Source organism: Amblyomma americanum, chromosome 1 (genome assembly GCF_052857255.1).
Source record: "Amblyomma americanum isolate KBUSLIRL-KWMA chromosome 1, ASM5285725v1, whole genome shotgun sequence".
NCBI classification, from domain to species: domain Eukaryota; kingdom Metazoa; phylum Arthropoda; class Arachnida; order Ixodida; family Ixodidae; genus Amblyomma; species Amblyomma americanum.
Window position 1 is genome coordinate 250155653 of NC_135497.1, and position 17005 is coordinate 250172657.

Sequence of the window (17005 nt, forward strand, 5' to 3'; positions counted from 1 at the left end):
GGACTTGCCACGGACATCCCTCGCAAGTACTCAAAGGTGTTAGGATATTTGGCTGTGATTCGGATATCCCTGGTACCTGTGTCGTCACTGGGAAATAATTGCCTTGGGCCCCTCTCGTGAATCGATGTGTCATATTTTGCAGACCTAAAGCATTTATATATTTATATTGACTAATTATGGTTTGTTTTTTGGTGTCATTATGAAATATTTATTGTGGTTATTATCTGTGTTGTGCCTTACACTTCACTGTTTGTACCTTGAATTGCTCATTTAAATTTTTTTTCTCTCCAAAGTAGTCTAATTTTGTAGCTAAGTCTTGCTGTTGACTGTCGGGTTTTTTTCGAGAATTAATTAAGCCGCTCTGATGGCTTAGGCGAATCTGATTTGTGTTGCGGTACTTGTATAGATCTGTGACTAAATTACTATTATTATTATGATTATTACGCGTTTTGCGTAGCCAGCGCAGGTTTGACGACTAATACAATACCAGATTTGGTCGAGCAAAAAGTTAGCTGTACACTTATGTCCCTGAATTTTTTAATAGACACCGCGTACGTCTGTTTACTGTTTGTTAAGAATCCAAGGTTTCTTTCTATTTCCCTGGAAAATTAAGAGAATGGCATATCTTATATTCATTAATTTGTTAAAGTTCTGAAACTGCGTAATTTTCGTCGGTTCTGAAGTTCACAAGACATTTTAAAGGCTAGTGCTTGTGTGCATTTCTAAACCGAATAGCCAATGTACCATCAAGTTTCTGGCATTGCCGGGCCTAGTCGCGCAAGCCATGGTAAGCCTTGAATGACCCGCAATATTTTGTATTTAGTTTTCTGTTGGCTATAGCATTATTATTATTATTATTATTATTATTATTATTATTATTATTATTATTATTATTATTATTATTATTATTATTATTATTACTGAAAACAAAATACAGACGCAAGGAAAGGGCAACTAACAGGCTGGCAATAGCGCAGCCTCGTACAGCCTTTACGCATTGACGTTATGTTCCAGCAAAACTCGAAGCACGGGAAGTGTGCGAAAGGAAGAAATTAGGTCGGTCCGGTGGGTCGGCCAGCGCTGAAGAAAATGAAATACAAACAGCCCGCCTAATATGCGCGGTTTCGAAACCTGCTGCTTGCTTACTTCGCACAGTGTACTCTGTCCTTTTTGTATTGCGTCTGCCCACTTCGGTAGCGAGGAGCTCGAAACCCGAGATACACGCAATCGTCGAGCGCTTGATACCTAAACGTTTCCCGGGAGGCGGCGATGCACCACGTGCTTTTCTGTGGGATCGTTGCGTTACTTGTATTGATCCTCTCTCCCAGTGACGTCTGCTGCACCCGGAACGCGCATGCGCGTGTCTGCCGCAGCCATTTTGATTTCGGCTTCAGCTGCCGTCACGACGAAGTGCACGGAGAGTATTTGTGATGCCTGTGCGGTGCGAGTTTTGCTGAGGGCTCGAGCTATCTTTCCATCTGGAGGCCGCCGTTGAAAATGAGCGGTAACGACGGCATGGAAGGCCTAATCCCCATTGTAAACCGGCTTCAAGACGCTTACGCTCAGCTTGGATCGAGCCTCACGCTAGACTTGCCTCAGATCGCCGTGGTCGGCGGACAGAGCGCTGGAAAAAGCAGTGTACTGGAGAATTTCGTCGGCAGGTAGGTTAACCGTGATCATTTAATTCAATAGGTGCTTTGTTTAGGATCTTTTCTTATTGTTCCCTGTACGAGAATGCAAAGTTTGGTTCACTGGCCGCCCCTGGGATACAACGGTTAAGCGACCGCCGCGGCGTCGTTAGGCGGCCGCGAAGCGGGTATTGGAGGGAGGTGGTTTTGTCATTTCGTCGCATGTATTTCTTGAGTAAAGCTGTATGCGTGAATGAGTTATCAGCAGAGCGATCGAGCGCAATCCGCCTTCGCCGCATCATTCTTGCCAGTGAAACGAACCGTCACTGGCATGATGTTGACAGCGGAGGCGGTGGTCGCGCTGATGCTCCGACGCGAAACAAATAGGCCTACTACCGCATTGTGAACTGTAATCGATTTTAGCTTTTCTTTGATCGCGAATGCCGTAGACTTCCTGTGCTTTTAGGCATTGTGCAGGGCTTCTTATGCGACGACTGGGTGGAATTTGAGGGGCGCTACGTCCCGACTTGAATTGGCATTCCGGTTTCGGTAGAGGTGGGTATGAGTAGTCAATTATGAGCTTTTTTTTCCCGGAAACACCCCCAAGGCTGCGTATGCTGTCTATATCGGAACAGAGAAATTGTTTTCCGACAATATTTTCTTGATGTGAGCGCCAAGATTTTTTTTCAAGTTCTTTCGAGTGTTGTAATTTTTCATTATGGGCTTTTGTGCTCTCAAGTAGCATACTGTTTCACCTAGCCGGTATTAGATGATTGTGACGTTAGGAGTGAGCCTTTGTCCGGACGGCATTGCGATAAGGCTGAAGGTCGCATTGTGGGCAAACCTTGGAACTTCGGACTATGTCAGGGGCGTGTTTCAGCGACAGGCGTGACCGAGATCGACTTTCATGCTGGACGTTGCATGTGAAGTGGCGTAACCGAGTACTGCTAGGAGTAAAGTGTTCTCCGCTGACTTGTCGAATAATATTGCTAATGAGTAAATTTGTGCTATCGCCTTAAAGTTAAGACAGTGGGTCCTAGGGCACTAGGGTCAATTGAGTACAGACTTGATTGATCGCAAGTGTATTTTACCTGGGCGTATTTCTAGTAATCATGTTCCGCAAGATGTTAGTCAAAGTACCCACGAAAGAGGGTCTTTAATGCTATTTTCGATAAATATTTTTAATAAACTTTTCTAGTTAATGGGGTAATTCATTCGTTGACAGGATGCAGTTTCAATTTATACGTTGTGGAATTTATCCTCTGAAACGCGTCATACTTTCTTTGACCATTACTTGTGTGTATTTAATGGCTTGCTGGGTGTGCAGTGCAGGAATGGCGTTTCGATATTCTGTGTAATTAGGCATAAAGACCAGATTATCTAATTAATCGGTAACTGCTTTGAGATTTCTACCCTTGTAATATGAGCTGTGCAGTTGCAGTGAGCTTCTCGGAAGTCTTGGCGCCGATGGAACTTTGTATTTTTATCAAGCAGTGATCTAATTTTGTGAAGAAATTTTATGAAGGAGGTGGCAACGTAAATGGTACATAATAAATTGTTTTTGAGAACATATGTGAGCAGTGAAAACATGTGCCTTTGAGCTGACTACATTTGTCTCGTGTGAAACATGAGATCTTTGTTTTCACAATATGCATTGGTAATGGTTACTCTGTGTGTCAGAGATGCTCTTTTGGAATCTGAATCAAATGCCAGTCAAAATTTTAAGATCTCTTGGGGCACCCTTTTGATTTGAAAAGGCTACTGTATGTAACCTGAGGCATTTGGGTGTACTTGAGCATGGAAAGAAAGTAGACACGCTTAGTCATGACTGAAGAGTTTGAAAGCTGTACATGTTAAGCCACTGGCACCTGGTTTTGATAAACACAATTCTAAAAATAAGCAGGCTTATCTTTAGCATTAGTGAATGTTTATTTGGGTGGGGAGCATGGCATTGCTTCAGCAGCACTTTTTTTTTCCGGCTTGTTTCTTTACCTGTTCACTGGACTTGCTGAGGCAAAGTTCATGCCATATCGTGCAGCCATCACTGAATGCTTTTTTTCAACAGTTGTGAGAGTCGCATTGTATCCAGGCGTGGTCACTGGCATTACTGAATTCCTTGGCTTCGTTTTCTCGGTGTAAATTTGTCTAATGCTTTCAGCATCAAGTTTTTTTTAGCTTTTACGTAAGATATCCAGGATTGATTTTAGTGGGAGCATGTCACTCTGTGCAGCATGCTTGTCATCCTCAGCCTGACTACACCCACTGCAGGGCAAAGGCCTCTCCCATGCCTTTCCAATTAACCCTGTTCTTTTCCAGCTGCGGCCACCATATCCCTGCAACCTTCTTGACCTTATCCGCCCACCTAACTTTCTGCCGCCCGCTGCTGCGCGTGCCTTCTCTTGGAATCCGTTCCATTACCCTTAAAGGGGCTTTGAAACACCTTTCGAGGAGAGCACATCAATTCGCTTTATCACTGCATTTTGTTGTCTTGAAAACCTGGGCCAAAAAATACACTTCTACACGTAGCAGAGGGCCCACAATCACGTGCAAAAGTTGACGAGCCCTTCCCGGCGACATTTTCTTGCTCGCACTCTCCTCCGTGCCCCGCATCTGCGTAGACAAGGTGAGAGGTGCCCATTGGTTAGATTCTTTCAGACATCAGGCAGCTACCGTGGCCGCGGCCAATAATGCGTGTAGCTCTGGCGGATGAGGAGGATCCACTCCCGGAGGTGGGGCTGGCGGAGGACCGCCGACCTTCCAGCGTTCAAAAAGTGACGAGAGGAGAGGGAAAGGCGCAAAGACGCTGAAATTCAAATTTTTACTACAGATAACTCAGCTTCTAGAAAGCGCATTAAAAAAAATCCTTGCTGGACAATATTCGTGAAGTGGCGTGCTTTAACATCCCTGGTATACCGCAACTTTATCAGTGCCCCTTTCAGAGCCCCTTTAAGGACTAGCAGTTATCTTGCCTTCGTATTACATGCCCTGCTGCATTACGTCATGCTTATCAACAAGGGGTTAATGACTTGCCTGCATACTCCTTTTGGTTTGTTTGCATTCCAAAATTACCTGTGATTGGCAAGGTATGCTTTGCAAGAAGCTTGTGCATTGGATTAATATCAGAAAACTGTTAATTATCCATAATAATTGAGTATATGCTGAGTCTGGCACCTGGGAATTTTCCTCTGGCAGTGATGAATTTGCCTTTGGCCTGGATTGCAAGCATTTGCTTAAGGGCGTTTGGTTTTTGTGAGACGCAGGTCTGCATTTAAGAAAGCACAGGTAATGACTGGATAAAAGGGGACAGTATGGCGGCTTCTGATCCAGTAATCACTTGCATAGGCACATGTGTGCTAGCATTTCCACTGCGTTTGTACCTGTCACTCAAATTTGGAAGTTATTGATAGCTGCTATTGCATCACAATCCATGCTTGCAGAACTGACTTGCATTATCTGGCAGGCAGGCATCCAGTGTTACACGCATCAGTGAAAATGGGAAGTGTCTGTAGTTGTCCAATGCCCGCAACGGAGCAGTTTTTGAGTGAAGGTAATTTATTGTTTTAAAGACTTTAGTGAGACTTTGCAGCAATGTACAGTATCCAGCTTGTTAGCAAGAATTTGAAGTTTCTTGCTGCTAAACTGAACTCTTGGTGCAAATTTGTTGCTTTCTAGACTCATGAAACAAAAGCTGGAGAGAATTTGTTGCATATCTGGCTTCTGTGTAACTGCCAGTGTCAGCTGTACCTTCTGTGTTAACCTCTGTAGTCCGGAACTTAAAAGCTCCACCCACGTCTACGTTATCGACTATTAGCCTCACAATATACAATCTATTTTTGGGCTGTTCTCTGTTGCCTGTATTAACAGATAACTGGAAAAGGCCCTGAATCAACCTTACAACACGTGTACCACCTCAGAGCATTTCACAGGTGATATGCCTATGGCCGTTCTACTGGAGTTCTACTGGAGTTCGACCAGTGTAATCGGACTAGGCGGTGCCAGCATTTACTGGTGTAACTGCTGGCAGTGAGATATTTCAAGTATTGGCAGCATGTTCTTTCTGTGATACACCTCTGAATGCCCACCATGATATGAAAGGGGCTATCTATGTGCTGAAAATGTTGGTCAAACATGCAAAAAGTAGTGCTGCGAAAATATTTAGATAGCAAGCATAAGCCATAAAAGCCAGCCACAACAGCAATTTGAACAGGTCTGGTAAACACCTGTGCTTGTTTAACAGTGGGATTCAACAGCAGTAATATCTGATAGTGCAGCATTTGAAATGTGCCTGGCTGTACTCTGTATTTTCAACATGGAATCATGGGAAGCTGACATGGCACCTGCTTTTCAGGGACTTCTTGCCAAGAGGGTCCGGTATCGTCACTCGTCGGCCACTGGTGCTACAGCTGATTAACTGCAATACAGGTACCATTTAGTAGTCATATTAAGAATTCAGTTTTTTTCTTTTGAACATTATCTTTGGGACCATTTTTAGGCTTGTGTTGCTGTTCACTGGAGGTCAACCAATTCTCTGTATTTTTCAGAGTATGGAGAGTTCCTGCATTGCCGTGGCAAGAAATTTACAGATTTTGATCAAATCCGCAAGGAAATTGAAGATGAGACAGATCGGGTGACAGGCACTAACAAGGGCATTTCAAGTGTGCCCATCAACCTCAGGGTCTACTCTCCGCTTGGTATGCAACAATCTTATTTCTATGCAGAATACTTGGAAAAGAACCAAAGTTCAGTTTACTTTGGCCTTCCAGAGCTAATTGGCACTGACTATAGGGGAATATGACTCATAATGTCCTTGGATGTCCTCCCTTTCATTCATTCAGATTGGACACATGACTGCAAGCGACTTGTTACTAGGCTTGCAGGGTTGGATGTGGTAAAAGAAAAAAAAACGAAAAATTCATGTTTTCTTGCAAAGTATTCACATTCGAGCTGCTTAGTGCTGTTGTCATTGGATACCTTTTAAAGATGTGTACAGGACATACGTTGCCATTTTCAGAATGCAAGCATACATTTGCCCTTGTTCTCAGATAGGGAACATGATAACTGGTGTTTGGACGTAGTTAAGAATTTCTGCGTATGGGACATAACAAAGTTGTCATTGTTGAGTGTTAGTTGTTTTTAGGGCGTGGGCCACCCTCCGTTCAAATATGTCCTTTTGTACCATTTTCCTTGTTGCTCTTGAATCTCAGCATGTTAGCCATTCTTAGTGGCTAGCCACTCATAGTGTTAGCCATCCATTCATACATTTACAGTAGATGTCCTGCACTTTTCCTTGCACTTTCATCACCTTGCTCTAAATGCCCTGTGTGGCCTCCCTCAGTGCTGAACCTGACCCTGGTTGACCTTCCGGGGTTGACCAAGGTCCCTGTGGGTGATCAGCCTGCGGACATTGAGCAGCAGATCCGGGACATGATTCTCCAGTTCATCCGCAAGGAGAACTGCCTTATATTGGCAGTCACCTCAGCTAACCAAGATCTGGCCACTTCAGACGCCCTGAAGCTTGCCAAGGAGGTTGACCCTGAAGGTACCACTGTGAACATTTTTAACTGCCCTTTCTTTCCTTCTTTCCTCTCTTGGTCGTGGGCAGTGCTGAACCTGACCTTGATTGACCTTCCGGGGCTGACTAAGGTTCCAGTTGGGAGTCAGCCTCCAGACATCGAGACGCGTGTGCGGGACTTGGTTCTGAGCTATGCATCTCGGGAGAACACAATCCTGTTGGCTGTGACACCAGCCAATCAGGACTTGGCCACCTCAGACGCGATAAAATTGGCCTTGGAGGTAGACCCGTCAGGTTAGCGCAACCATGCCAGTTGGCCTGGTGTGTGCACAGGTTGGAGTGATTTGGCTTGCACTAGGTACTAACCTTTGTTGTTTTGCTAGTTTTACTAGCTTAGCATTGTGCTACAACTGCAGCTAGTGTGCTAAGCAAATGCAAATACAAGTTAGACCAGAGCAGTAACATTGGCTGATTGCTGAGTTTGCTGGTTCTAGGCTCACTTGTAGAGGTGGCGGTTGGAGGAATGTGTACTCTCTAACGTACTGCCTTAGAGGGTAGTTGTCTTGGGGTGGCCTTTAGAACATTTGGGCAGTGCAGTACAACATTTATATGGCTGGCTGCATGATACAGAAAAAGACAGTTAATTCATGGGTTCAAGACCAGTAGCCATCACTTCATTAAAATTGACCGAGCTGTGTAATGTAATTGTTTCAGAAAAATAGTTTGGTATTAGTGCCTCAGCTTCATTCAGACCAAACCTGTGACAAATACTTTAAAAGAGGTGAGGTAGTTTAACTGACCATTATTGATGGAAATTTTATGCATGAGAGGGGGGGGGGGGGGGGATAGTTATACATAAAAGTGAGTTAATTTTTTTGCACAAGGGGTCTTGCAAAATGAAAGGGAGAAAAGTACCTACTTTTGTTGTGTCGTATCAGCTTGTGGGGCATCTTTTGAAACCACTAAGTGCTTGGCATACTTAGAATGCAGGTTACCTTCTTGTGTACAAATGGGAGTACCTCTGCTGACTCGGGCCTTAAAAGCAGTTGTATATTGCTCAAAAGGGCAGCTGCTGGGGTTTTAGAGCCTTTAGCCTTAGGCTCTTGTCCTCGTCATTTGCGTCAAATTGCACAACCATGCATAATTTTGATTCTGTGTGAATCGATCCTAATTTTCGTCATTTGATGACCACAGGGCGATTCCAGCAGTAGCCCTGCATTTGCTATGTTATAAATGTTATTCACCTGTCGATACCCCCTTTGGCTTGATGAACGAAAAATGCCAGGCTTGTTTTTAGTTATCAGGTATTTCATGATTGTGATCATCACTTGCAGTCACTAATTTAGGTGATCAGTGTGGAGAATTTCACTTGCACTATTTGCGACATTATTGCTGTCATGCAAAGCACTGTTTTGTATTTTGGTTTGATATTTTTGTTATGAAACTATTTAGTGGAGTGTTCTAAGAAATAATTTGTTGCATTGAACTGAGGAATATAATGCAGTCACCACAATGTATTAAAAAAAAACTGACCTAGTTTCATTTCAAGAAAAAACCTTCAGTGACAAGGCTAGGGCAATGTGAGGAAGTGGTTAAATATCAGTCGATGTGAGGCCATCTGGCCCCACCAAGAAATGCCCAGCTCAATTTTGATATTTTTGATGAGATGTCACTGACGCATATCTGTTTTATAGTGGTGATACTAGAAAAGATGACATGCCACTAGTATAGGCTGAACTGGTGATCTTCGTTTACATATTCAGCTATAATTGTCCTCCAAGGTTGACTACTGGGCAGGTTGGTTTTGCCTGGTGAATTAACAGTGTGAAGAGCAAGGCAGTCTTGCGCTTCTCTTCTTTTTTTCGTCTTTTGCACTGTTACTCCATCAGCTGTGGCTGTCCGTTTACCTTTCAGATGTATCTTAGTACGCATAAACACGTAAGCTGGCTTTCAGTGCCAGTGAGCATTACTGCTACCACAGTGTTCCAAGTGGAACAGCCTGTCTACCTGCATTGTCTCTGGTGGAAATAGGAGCCAGCAAGCTGGCTTGTGCACCCTGTCATATTACCTGTGGCACCAATAGTGCCATATTTGAGGCCCTTGCTCTGCGGTGAACTGACTGTGGTGCCACTTTTCAAGGCTGTTGTGTACAGACATGTATATACAACAGCCATGAAAGTGAAGGGGAGGGCAGCGAGCATTGTAGCTCAACAGATAGAGCACTGCAGTGGTCGCAGGTTTGCCCCTTAATGACCTTACTGCTACCTTTTTCAAGTTCTTGCAGATAAAAAAATTACTCATGAAGCGCAGTTCATCTTGTAAGTTAGTTTACTTGTGCTTTCTTAGCGCCAACGACTGCCAGTCTGTATCTTCATTCTTTTTAAAATGTGTGCTTAGCCTATGGAATGTAAAAGGTGACTGAGGTTCGACCACGTTACGCATAGAACTGAAGCATATGGGTCAGTGGTCCCAGACTCATCTTGCCACATGGGCTACAATTGCTAGCTTTCGTCTCGCATGAGCCAGTGATGTTGGGTCAGTAGCCATGGAGGGAGAGGAGGGGAGGGGGTTAATTAAGGGAGAACAGCTCACCCCTCATGCTGCCTATTAGCACTTCAATCCTTCTGCCAACTTGGGGGGGGGGGGGTTATTTTCATCCAATGCACGTGTAGCTGCTGACTCGCAAGGACATGGTGAGCAATTAGCAGATTTCAAGCTGTGAACAGCGATAAAGAGTTCAGTATGGGAAAGAAACTGAAATGTTGCTTCAGGACGAAGGCTGAAATCTTGAGGGCCAGCGGGTTGCATAAGTCATGGCATTTCTTCTCGTATTTGTTACCACTAAATTAGTGAAATGACCTTGGGGCAGATTTTGCAAAATGAGTTTTTATTCCTTAAATGTACCTGTACATGCTTTTAGTTTTCAAAGAGCATAGATTTTTATTTTGGGCTAACCACTGCCTGGCACTTATGTGGTAAAATGAGATGTGTTCAGGATATCAGATTACCTGTTCGTTATATTTAGAAGTGTATTTTTTGCAGGTTTGGTTTTATTTTAGCTAGTGTATCGAATTCCAAAGTATAAGTCAGAAGCTTTTGTGAAATCCTATCCACGAGGAATTGGTTTTTACAAAAATATATTGGCTTGGATCGATATCACTTCTAGCTACCAATAAATGGTTTTCTTACAAATTTGGAACACATTCCTGTTCGTTGAGTTTGGACTAGTCTTCAGGACAGGTACGGTTGAATTTCTGGTGGTCTTAATTTTTGGAATTTACAAAATCTTAATGCTGGTTTAGTCACTGCTTGCATGTTTGGCATTCTGTTTGCATTGCAGGCAATAACTTATGAGTTGTTTTGCTGACTTTGATATTGTAAATAATGGTATTAACCAAATAACCTCTGCCATGTTGCCTTGTTTCTGAGTGTTTTCCTTTTTTCACTAACCTGGTTCACCATGGTGTAGCATGCATTGGTGTATGCATTTTAACTTTTGTGCACATTTGGCTAAGCTGCATGGAGTTAATATTTATAGCGGAGTTTTTTCATACTGACTTTGTGAATTGCAGGTTTGCGCACTATAGGTGTAATCACCAAGCTGGACCTTATGGATGAAGGCACTGATGCCAGGGACATCCTGGAAAACAAATTGCTGCCACTGAGGAGAGGTAAAAAGGCATTCCATTTTGTTGAAATCAAGCAGTTGTTTGTACTTGTGAAAGTGTTGGCACCAGTAAATGTGATTGAGAAGCCTGGATATGGAGAGGGCTACAAACAATACTACAACTGAGCATAAGTTCTGCAGATACGCAGCTTGCCACATCGGCATGATTGAAAGTGTGTTCCTGGCTTGAATAAGCACACAGTTATATTCGGTTTTATCATTAATCCGGGAAAATTAGGGGCTTCATTAAAACTTGAGCAGGACCCCTGCAATGTGTTTGAGGTCACCAAAGGACTGCTTTTTAAAAATCGCTAGAATATAGTTGTGTTACTTGGCGAGCAGTATCTCACCTCTCGTGCGGGCTCTGCTCTTTCAGGCTATGTAGGTGTGGTGAACAGGAGCCAGAAAGACATAGAAGGCAAGAAGGATATCAAGGCTGCCATGGAAGCAGAGCGGAAGTTCTTCCTCAGTCATCCTGCATATAGGTCAGTTTTGGTTTGTGGAGTGTTTTAGGGCGGTGAATGATGCATTATCATTATGTTCAAAGCACTTGTTGCAGCCTTGCATTGCAGTGCTCGAGCATTGCAGTGTGTGCCTTCTAGCATAAAGACAGTTCTTGTTGCCAGTGGTCCTAAAGCTGTTCTTATGCTGCACTGTCTTCAGAGTTTGATATAGACTCCTTTTAAGGCGAGACACTGGTCTTAAAATGGAAATTTTTGTTATTAAAGATATTAAAGTTGGAATCTGGCAGCACTTCACCAAGTTGCGGATGAGAGTGCTGTAACTGCGGCACATGGAACACGCTTTCACTTGGTATTATCAAAATTTTGTGGGCTTACATTTTTGGCAGATAAAAAGGGCTACACTAAGGCTACCTTTCCAAAACACCTGGGTCTGATCATTTTTACGGCTCTCGACAAATTTCCTGTTCAAACCTGAGCGTTTTCAGCCATATTTAAAAAGTTAATATCAGGTAATTGTTACGGTAGGTGGAACGAAGAAAAATACTAGCCGGTACTTTGTGTAAATCCTAACGAAGTTCACGTGATTTTAATTCGGGTGTGCGGTCCCGTTTTTTTAGTGTTTTTTTTAATCTAGCTAGGACACCTTCTATGTGCACGTAGCATATATGAAGATGTGTATTGAATTCAAGCAGTCACTGTCGTCTGAACTTTCCTTAACTTTGACTAGTACTTAGTGTTAAAATTTTTAGCCATTACTAGTGGAGTGCGCAAGGAGAACTCTTGAAGTCAGGATAACATCTACATGCATATCAGCTAATAAGACTAAAAAATTGAGGTGTTCTGAAAATAATTTTGGCTTTCAAGGGCTAAGGAGTCCGGAGTAAATATGGGTATTGAGCATGCTTGTATTTCCAAAGATTTCTAGTCCATCGAAAGCGTTCTCACTGTACCATTACTGTGGATGTGTAGGCACATGGCTGATCGCATGGGCACACCTTACCTGCAACGGGTGCTGAACCAGCAGCTGACCAATCACATTCGAGACACCTTGCCGGGCCTTCGGGACAAGCTGCAGAAGCAGCTGATCTCCATGGAGAAGGAGGTGGAAGAGTACAAGAACTTCCGCCCAGACGACCCATCCCGCAAGACCAAGGCTATGCTCCAGTCAGTTGAGGCAATTTTTTTCTTGCTAAGCAGTTTTCATGCTAACTGACCACACTTAATTGCCAGATTTAGGCTGATCTCTTAACAAAAATTTATTCATTCTGGCACCCTCTTGTTCTTGTTTACCTGTTTTGTGCTTTCATCATGTAAGCATTCAAGTCTTGTTTGTGCACTTTTTTGTTCTAACTGTGCTATTACTTTTTTTTATGAAGTATTTTGGCTCACCTTTCATCATTTGTATAGTGGAGCCTTGTGTATGCCAACCTTTATATTAATAACTGTATCACTGGCACACATGCTGCTTTGCTATCATAACTTGCACTGTACTATTTTGTGTATTATATCAATTTGTGTTATAGTTTTATCTTTAAACTCTTGTGCATGTCAGTTATAGCAGGAAAGCACTGGTCATGGAACTTTATCTTTTTCAGAATGATTCAGCAGCTTCAGACGGACTTTGAACGCAACATTGAAGGTTCTGGCTCTGCTGCTATCAATACGTCAGAGCTCTCGGGTGGTGCTCGCATCAACAGACTGTTTCATGAAAGATTCCCTTTTGAAATTGTCAAGGTATGCTAGTCTGTTTTTAGTTCCAGGGCTGTTTTTCTTTTTCTATTGTTTTAGATTGTTTTTAATTGGGTGTGAGTTGAGAGCTTGCTATTAATGAACCAATGGAATTGACCTTTCAGATGGAGTTTGATGAGAAAGAGCTACGCAAGGAGATTGCATTCGCTATTCGCAACACTCATGGCATTCGAGTTGGGCTGTTTACTCCAGATATGGCCTTCGAGGCTATAGTGAAGAAGCAGATTGCCAAGTTGAAGGAGCCTTCCATCAAGTGTGTAGACCTTGTCGTGGCTGAATTGGGAAATGTTATTCGGCGGTGTGCTGAAAAGGTATGTGTGCCTGTTCACTTACGGCTGCTACTAAAGAGTGAACTATGCTTACATGTGTAGCCTAAGACAGTAGCCGACGGGTAATTCGGACTTGTGGGATATATCGCTTGTCTCATATGTTGAAACTTGGAAAATTGGTTGTTGGGGGAAGGAAATGGCACAGTAACCGCCTCACATCTCTGTGGACACCTGACACCGCGCATTAAGGGAAGGAATAAAGGAGGGAATGAAAGAAGAGAGAGGTGCCGTAGTGGAGGTCTCCGGAATAATTTCGACCACCTGGGGATCTTAACGTCCACTGACATCTTACAGCACATGGACGCCTTTGCGTTTCGCCTCCGTCAAAATGCGGCGGCCGCCGTCAGGTTCGAGCCTGGGTACTCCGGATCAGTAGCCGAGCTCCCTAACCACTGAGCCACCGCGGCAGGTCACATACGTTCGTCATTCGCCGTTTCATCACATTGATTTCTCTGACCACGTCGACCAAGTGGCACTCTGTCTTCATGAAGTTAAATCCGTCTGCCGTTTTGTGATTGCGTCCGGATGTTCCACTGCTTTGAACGAAAAGTGCCTTGTCTTTGCGTGTGCTCGACGAGTGGTGTGGTGCACACTCGGGTTGTGGACAACATGGCCCCGCCTGTGCCGCTTTGTCCGTCAAAGAAGCTTGGGAAGTATTCAGCTAAACGGCGTGACCTTGCTGTCTAGCGTGTACAGTGAAAGCACAACTTTGGCGCAAATACAGGCGCATATCGTCACCAGCAAGAGAAATTTGCAGCAAGGTAAAATCGGTGACTTTTTTAAGCTGATTTCATCTCAATAAAGTGATTTTTTTGTACTTCGCGGATTTTTCAGACTGTTTGATTATTCGGACCATTTTTCGGGTCCCTTCTAGTCTGAAATATCGGTTGGCGACTGTAATGGAATACATATAATCACAGAACCCTTTATCTCATTGCTGTCACTTGAAGAAAGGCTGATGTCTTCCAGGAATAGGATGTTTGCTGACCTTATTCCTCTGATTACCACCGTCGTATGAGATTATAGAAGCCCATTGTAATGAGAAAAACCCATGTAGCGACAAATTGTCTGACATTTTTAGTACTGTAGCTCTTGAAATATGCCAAAATTGTTGTTTCTGGTCTCGTTTAAAGTTAGGGGTGTGCAAATATTTGAGAATTTCAGATGTAAATTTAAATATTATTTAAAACATTTAGTCAATTTGAAAACTGTCTCCTATATAATTTGAATGTTCATAAAGACTCGAATATTCAATGCAAATCGAATATCCATCAGTGTAATTATGAACATTATTTTTTTTTTATAGGTAAGACTTTGCACTCTTCGCTGATATTGGCACAGGAATATAGTGGCTGTCACCATCCTCTCGGCCTCGTGGTAGAGACTAATCCATTTCTAAGTGTGTAGATTGAGACAGTGTGTCCAGTTTTTAGCACCTTGCTTACTGTCTGGAAAGAGGAGAGGCTGTTGTCTGAGCTGCGGTGAAGCACAGATGTACAGCCTGACAACAATGAATGTGGAGAATTTTTTGTGCTGGGGTGTCAATGTCAATGGTGTGCATTGCATGATGAATATTGTTGCGTAGTGTCAGAATAGAGGACGTGTGAGCTAAATAAAATGGCCGCTAAGATAATGCTTTGTGTGCAACCTTGCAGCGTTCTTGAATATTGTGGTTTTAAAGAACTTATGAAAAACTCTCTTGTCATTGCCTGTTGTCAAACTCCACACTTAAGCCATCGCAATCGCTCAGTGGTTATGGCGCTTGGCTGTTGACCTGAAAGACGCTTGTTTGATCCCAGCTGCGACGGTCGCATTTCGCTGGAGGCGAAATTCTAGAGGCCCGTGTACAGTACGATGTCAGTGCATGTTAAAAAACCCCAGGTCGTTGAAATTTCCGGTGCCCTTCACTACGGCATCCCTCATAGGCCGAGTCGCTTTGGGACATTAAACCCCCATAAACCAAACCATACCAAACTCCACACTTGCCAGTGTGCTTGTGGAATGTATGCATGGAAATGTGGTATGAGGTGAAAGAGGAGATGACTAGGGCACCTGAAGCCGGCACTGTGACTGTTGCCTACAGCAGTGGCTTGTTAACATTGCTTGCTAATGAATTTTGTGAGCTCTGCCTGCTCTTTTCTCACTCCAGACTTGTGAAACTCTTTAGATTGAACTCTCGTTACAAGGCTTTCAGGCACTGCTTTGCTAATCTGCTTGGTAATATGTGCAGTGATTCAGATACTTTATGTCTTCGTTTGAGGCAAGTGTGGATTTTTAATTATTGGAGACAATGGTGTTGCTGAAACCTGGAACTTTTTTTTTCTGCACTGTTTCGGGTCTTATACAACTTAAGACAGGATAGTTATTATTGTGTTCTTTTAAATGATAATTATATTTCATCCTGTGACTTTACTGATTAGAAACATGCCTTTATGCTTAACACTTACTGTTCTTTTATTTAAGAGTTCAGCATTGCAGCACATAAGAATAAAAATGTCACTGTGAATAAGTGTACCTTGATTCTTTGTTTGACTTTCGACACTAACTGTTTATGCCCTATTCCTAATTGAAGAATATAATATTCGCACATCTGTGGTTAAAATTTGTCAGTGAATGCTCCAAAAATGCACTGAGCTGACTGTCAAGCCAAACATATTTCTGAGGCTTTTGGTGCTCTTCCTCTTTTTTTGTATTTTGCTCAAACACAAATTTTTTGCATTCGGATGTCTAGAAGTCAGTTCCTTTTTTTCACAATACAGTAAAACCTTGTTAATTCAGTCACTGCGACTGCAAGAAATGTTCTAAATTAAGCAGGTCTTCAAATTAATAGAGCTCAGCAAAAAGAAGTTTGACCTAGACAAAAATTTTTGTTGCTGTAATTTGTCACTGAACCCACACTGATGCTGCTGGGGTGGGGGGTGCTTCAAAGCCAGTGCTTGTGCTAGGTGCTGCCTTGATGAAGCGCCGAGAGCACGTGACTAAGACTGGGATCCCCTGCTGCATTGCAGTGAAGCACGTCTTCTCCCCTGCAGGTGCGCGCTTGGGCAGTCTGCGAGCCGTATCGTGGACCTGGTTTTTCTGCTGGGAGTACTGGTTTTGTGAAGCATTGCCTAGCTAGCATCTGCACTTTGCAGCGTCGCCTCATAGCTCCGCAGGGCTTTTGCTTCACTGGGTGTCAGTGAAGTCCGGGTTGTTGGGCATTCCCGTTTAGCACCCCAGATCTTCGAATTAACTGAGCTGGTGCAGGCTGTTGGTTTGATATACTCAGTAAAATTTACATTAGAAATTACAGGACTACAGAAATTTTTTGAATTATCTGTGTTTTCGAATTAACAAAGTTCGAATTATCAAGGTTTTACTGTAGTCTGCTAATGCATGCACATGCTGCAGCAAATTTTTATTTTAGTCCAATTTTAATCCACCCATACCCAACATTGTGACTCTCGTTGTTTTTCTCGTAGATGAGTCGTTACCCAAGACTTCGGGAGGAAACTGAACGCATTATCACCTCACATGTGCGTGAGCGGGAGCAGACAGCTAAGCAACAGATCTCTCTGCTGGTTGAAGTTGAACTTGCATACATGAACACCAACCATGAAGACTTTATTGGGTTCACAAAGTGAGTTCTTCTCTTGTTCAGCCACGTCTTCTTCCTT

The 17005-nt window shown here is 43.2% G+C and overlaps 1 protein-coding gene across 10 annotated transcripts in view; it reads left to right on the forward strand.

Annotated features, from left to right (window-relative positions):
• The first annotated feature begins 1333 nt into the window (after positions 1–1333).
• The window catches only part of shi (dynamin-1 shibire), a 68934-nt gene continuing 53262 nt past the window's right edge, over positions 1334–17005 (forward strand). For 3 of the 10 annotated variants that reach the window (XM_077648925.1, XM_077648924.1, XM_077648926.1), the window contains exons 1-10: positions 1334–1661; positions 5977–6050; positions 6170–6319; positions 6964–7167; positions 10713–10811; positions 11184–11292; positions 12241–12435; positions 12867–13005; positions 13125–13331; positions 16811–16968. In XM_077648925.1, coding sequence (XP_077505051.1) covers positions 1498–1661; positions 5977–6050; positions 6170–6319; positions 6964–7167; positions 10713–10811; positions 11184–11292; positions 12241–12435; positions 12867–13005; positions 13125–13331; positions 16811–16968 — 1499 coding nt within the window. In that variant the 5' untranslated portion in view covers positions 1334–1497. The remainder of the gene's footprint in view (positions 1662–5976; positions 6051–6169; positions 6320–6963; positions 7168–10712; positions 10812–11183; positions 11293–12240; positions 12436–12866; positions 13006–13124; positions 13332–16810; positions 16969–17005) is intronic. The other 7 variants (XM_077648927.1, XM_077648929.1, XM_077648931.1 and 4 more) reach the window with 4 other exon arrangements.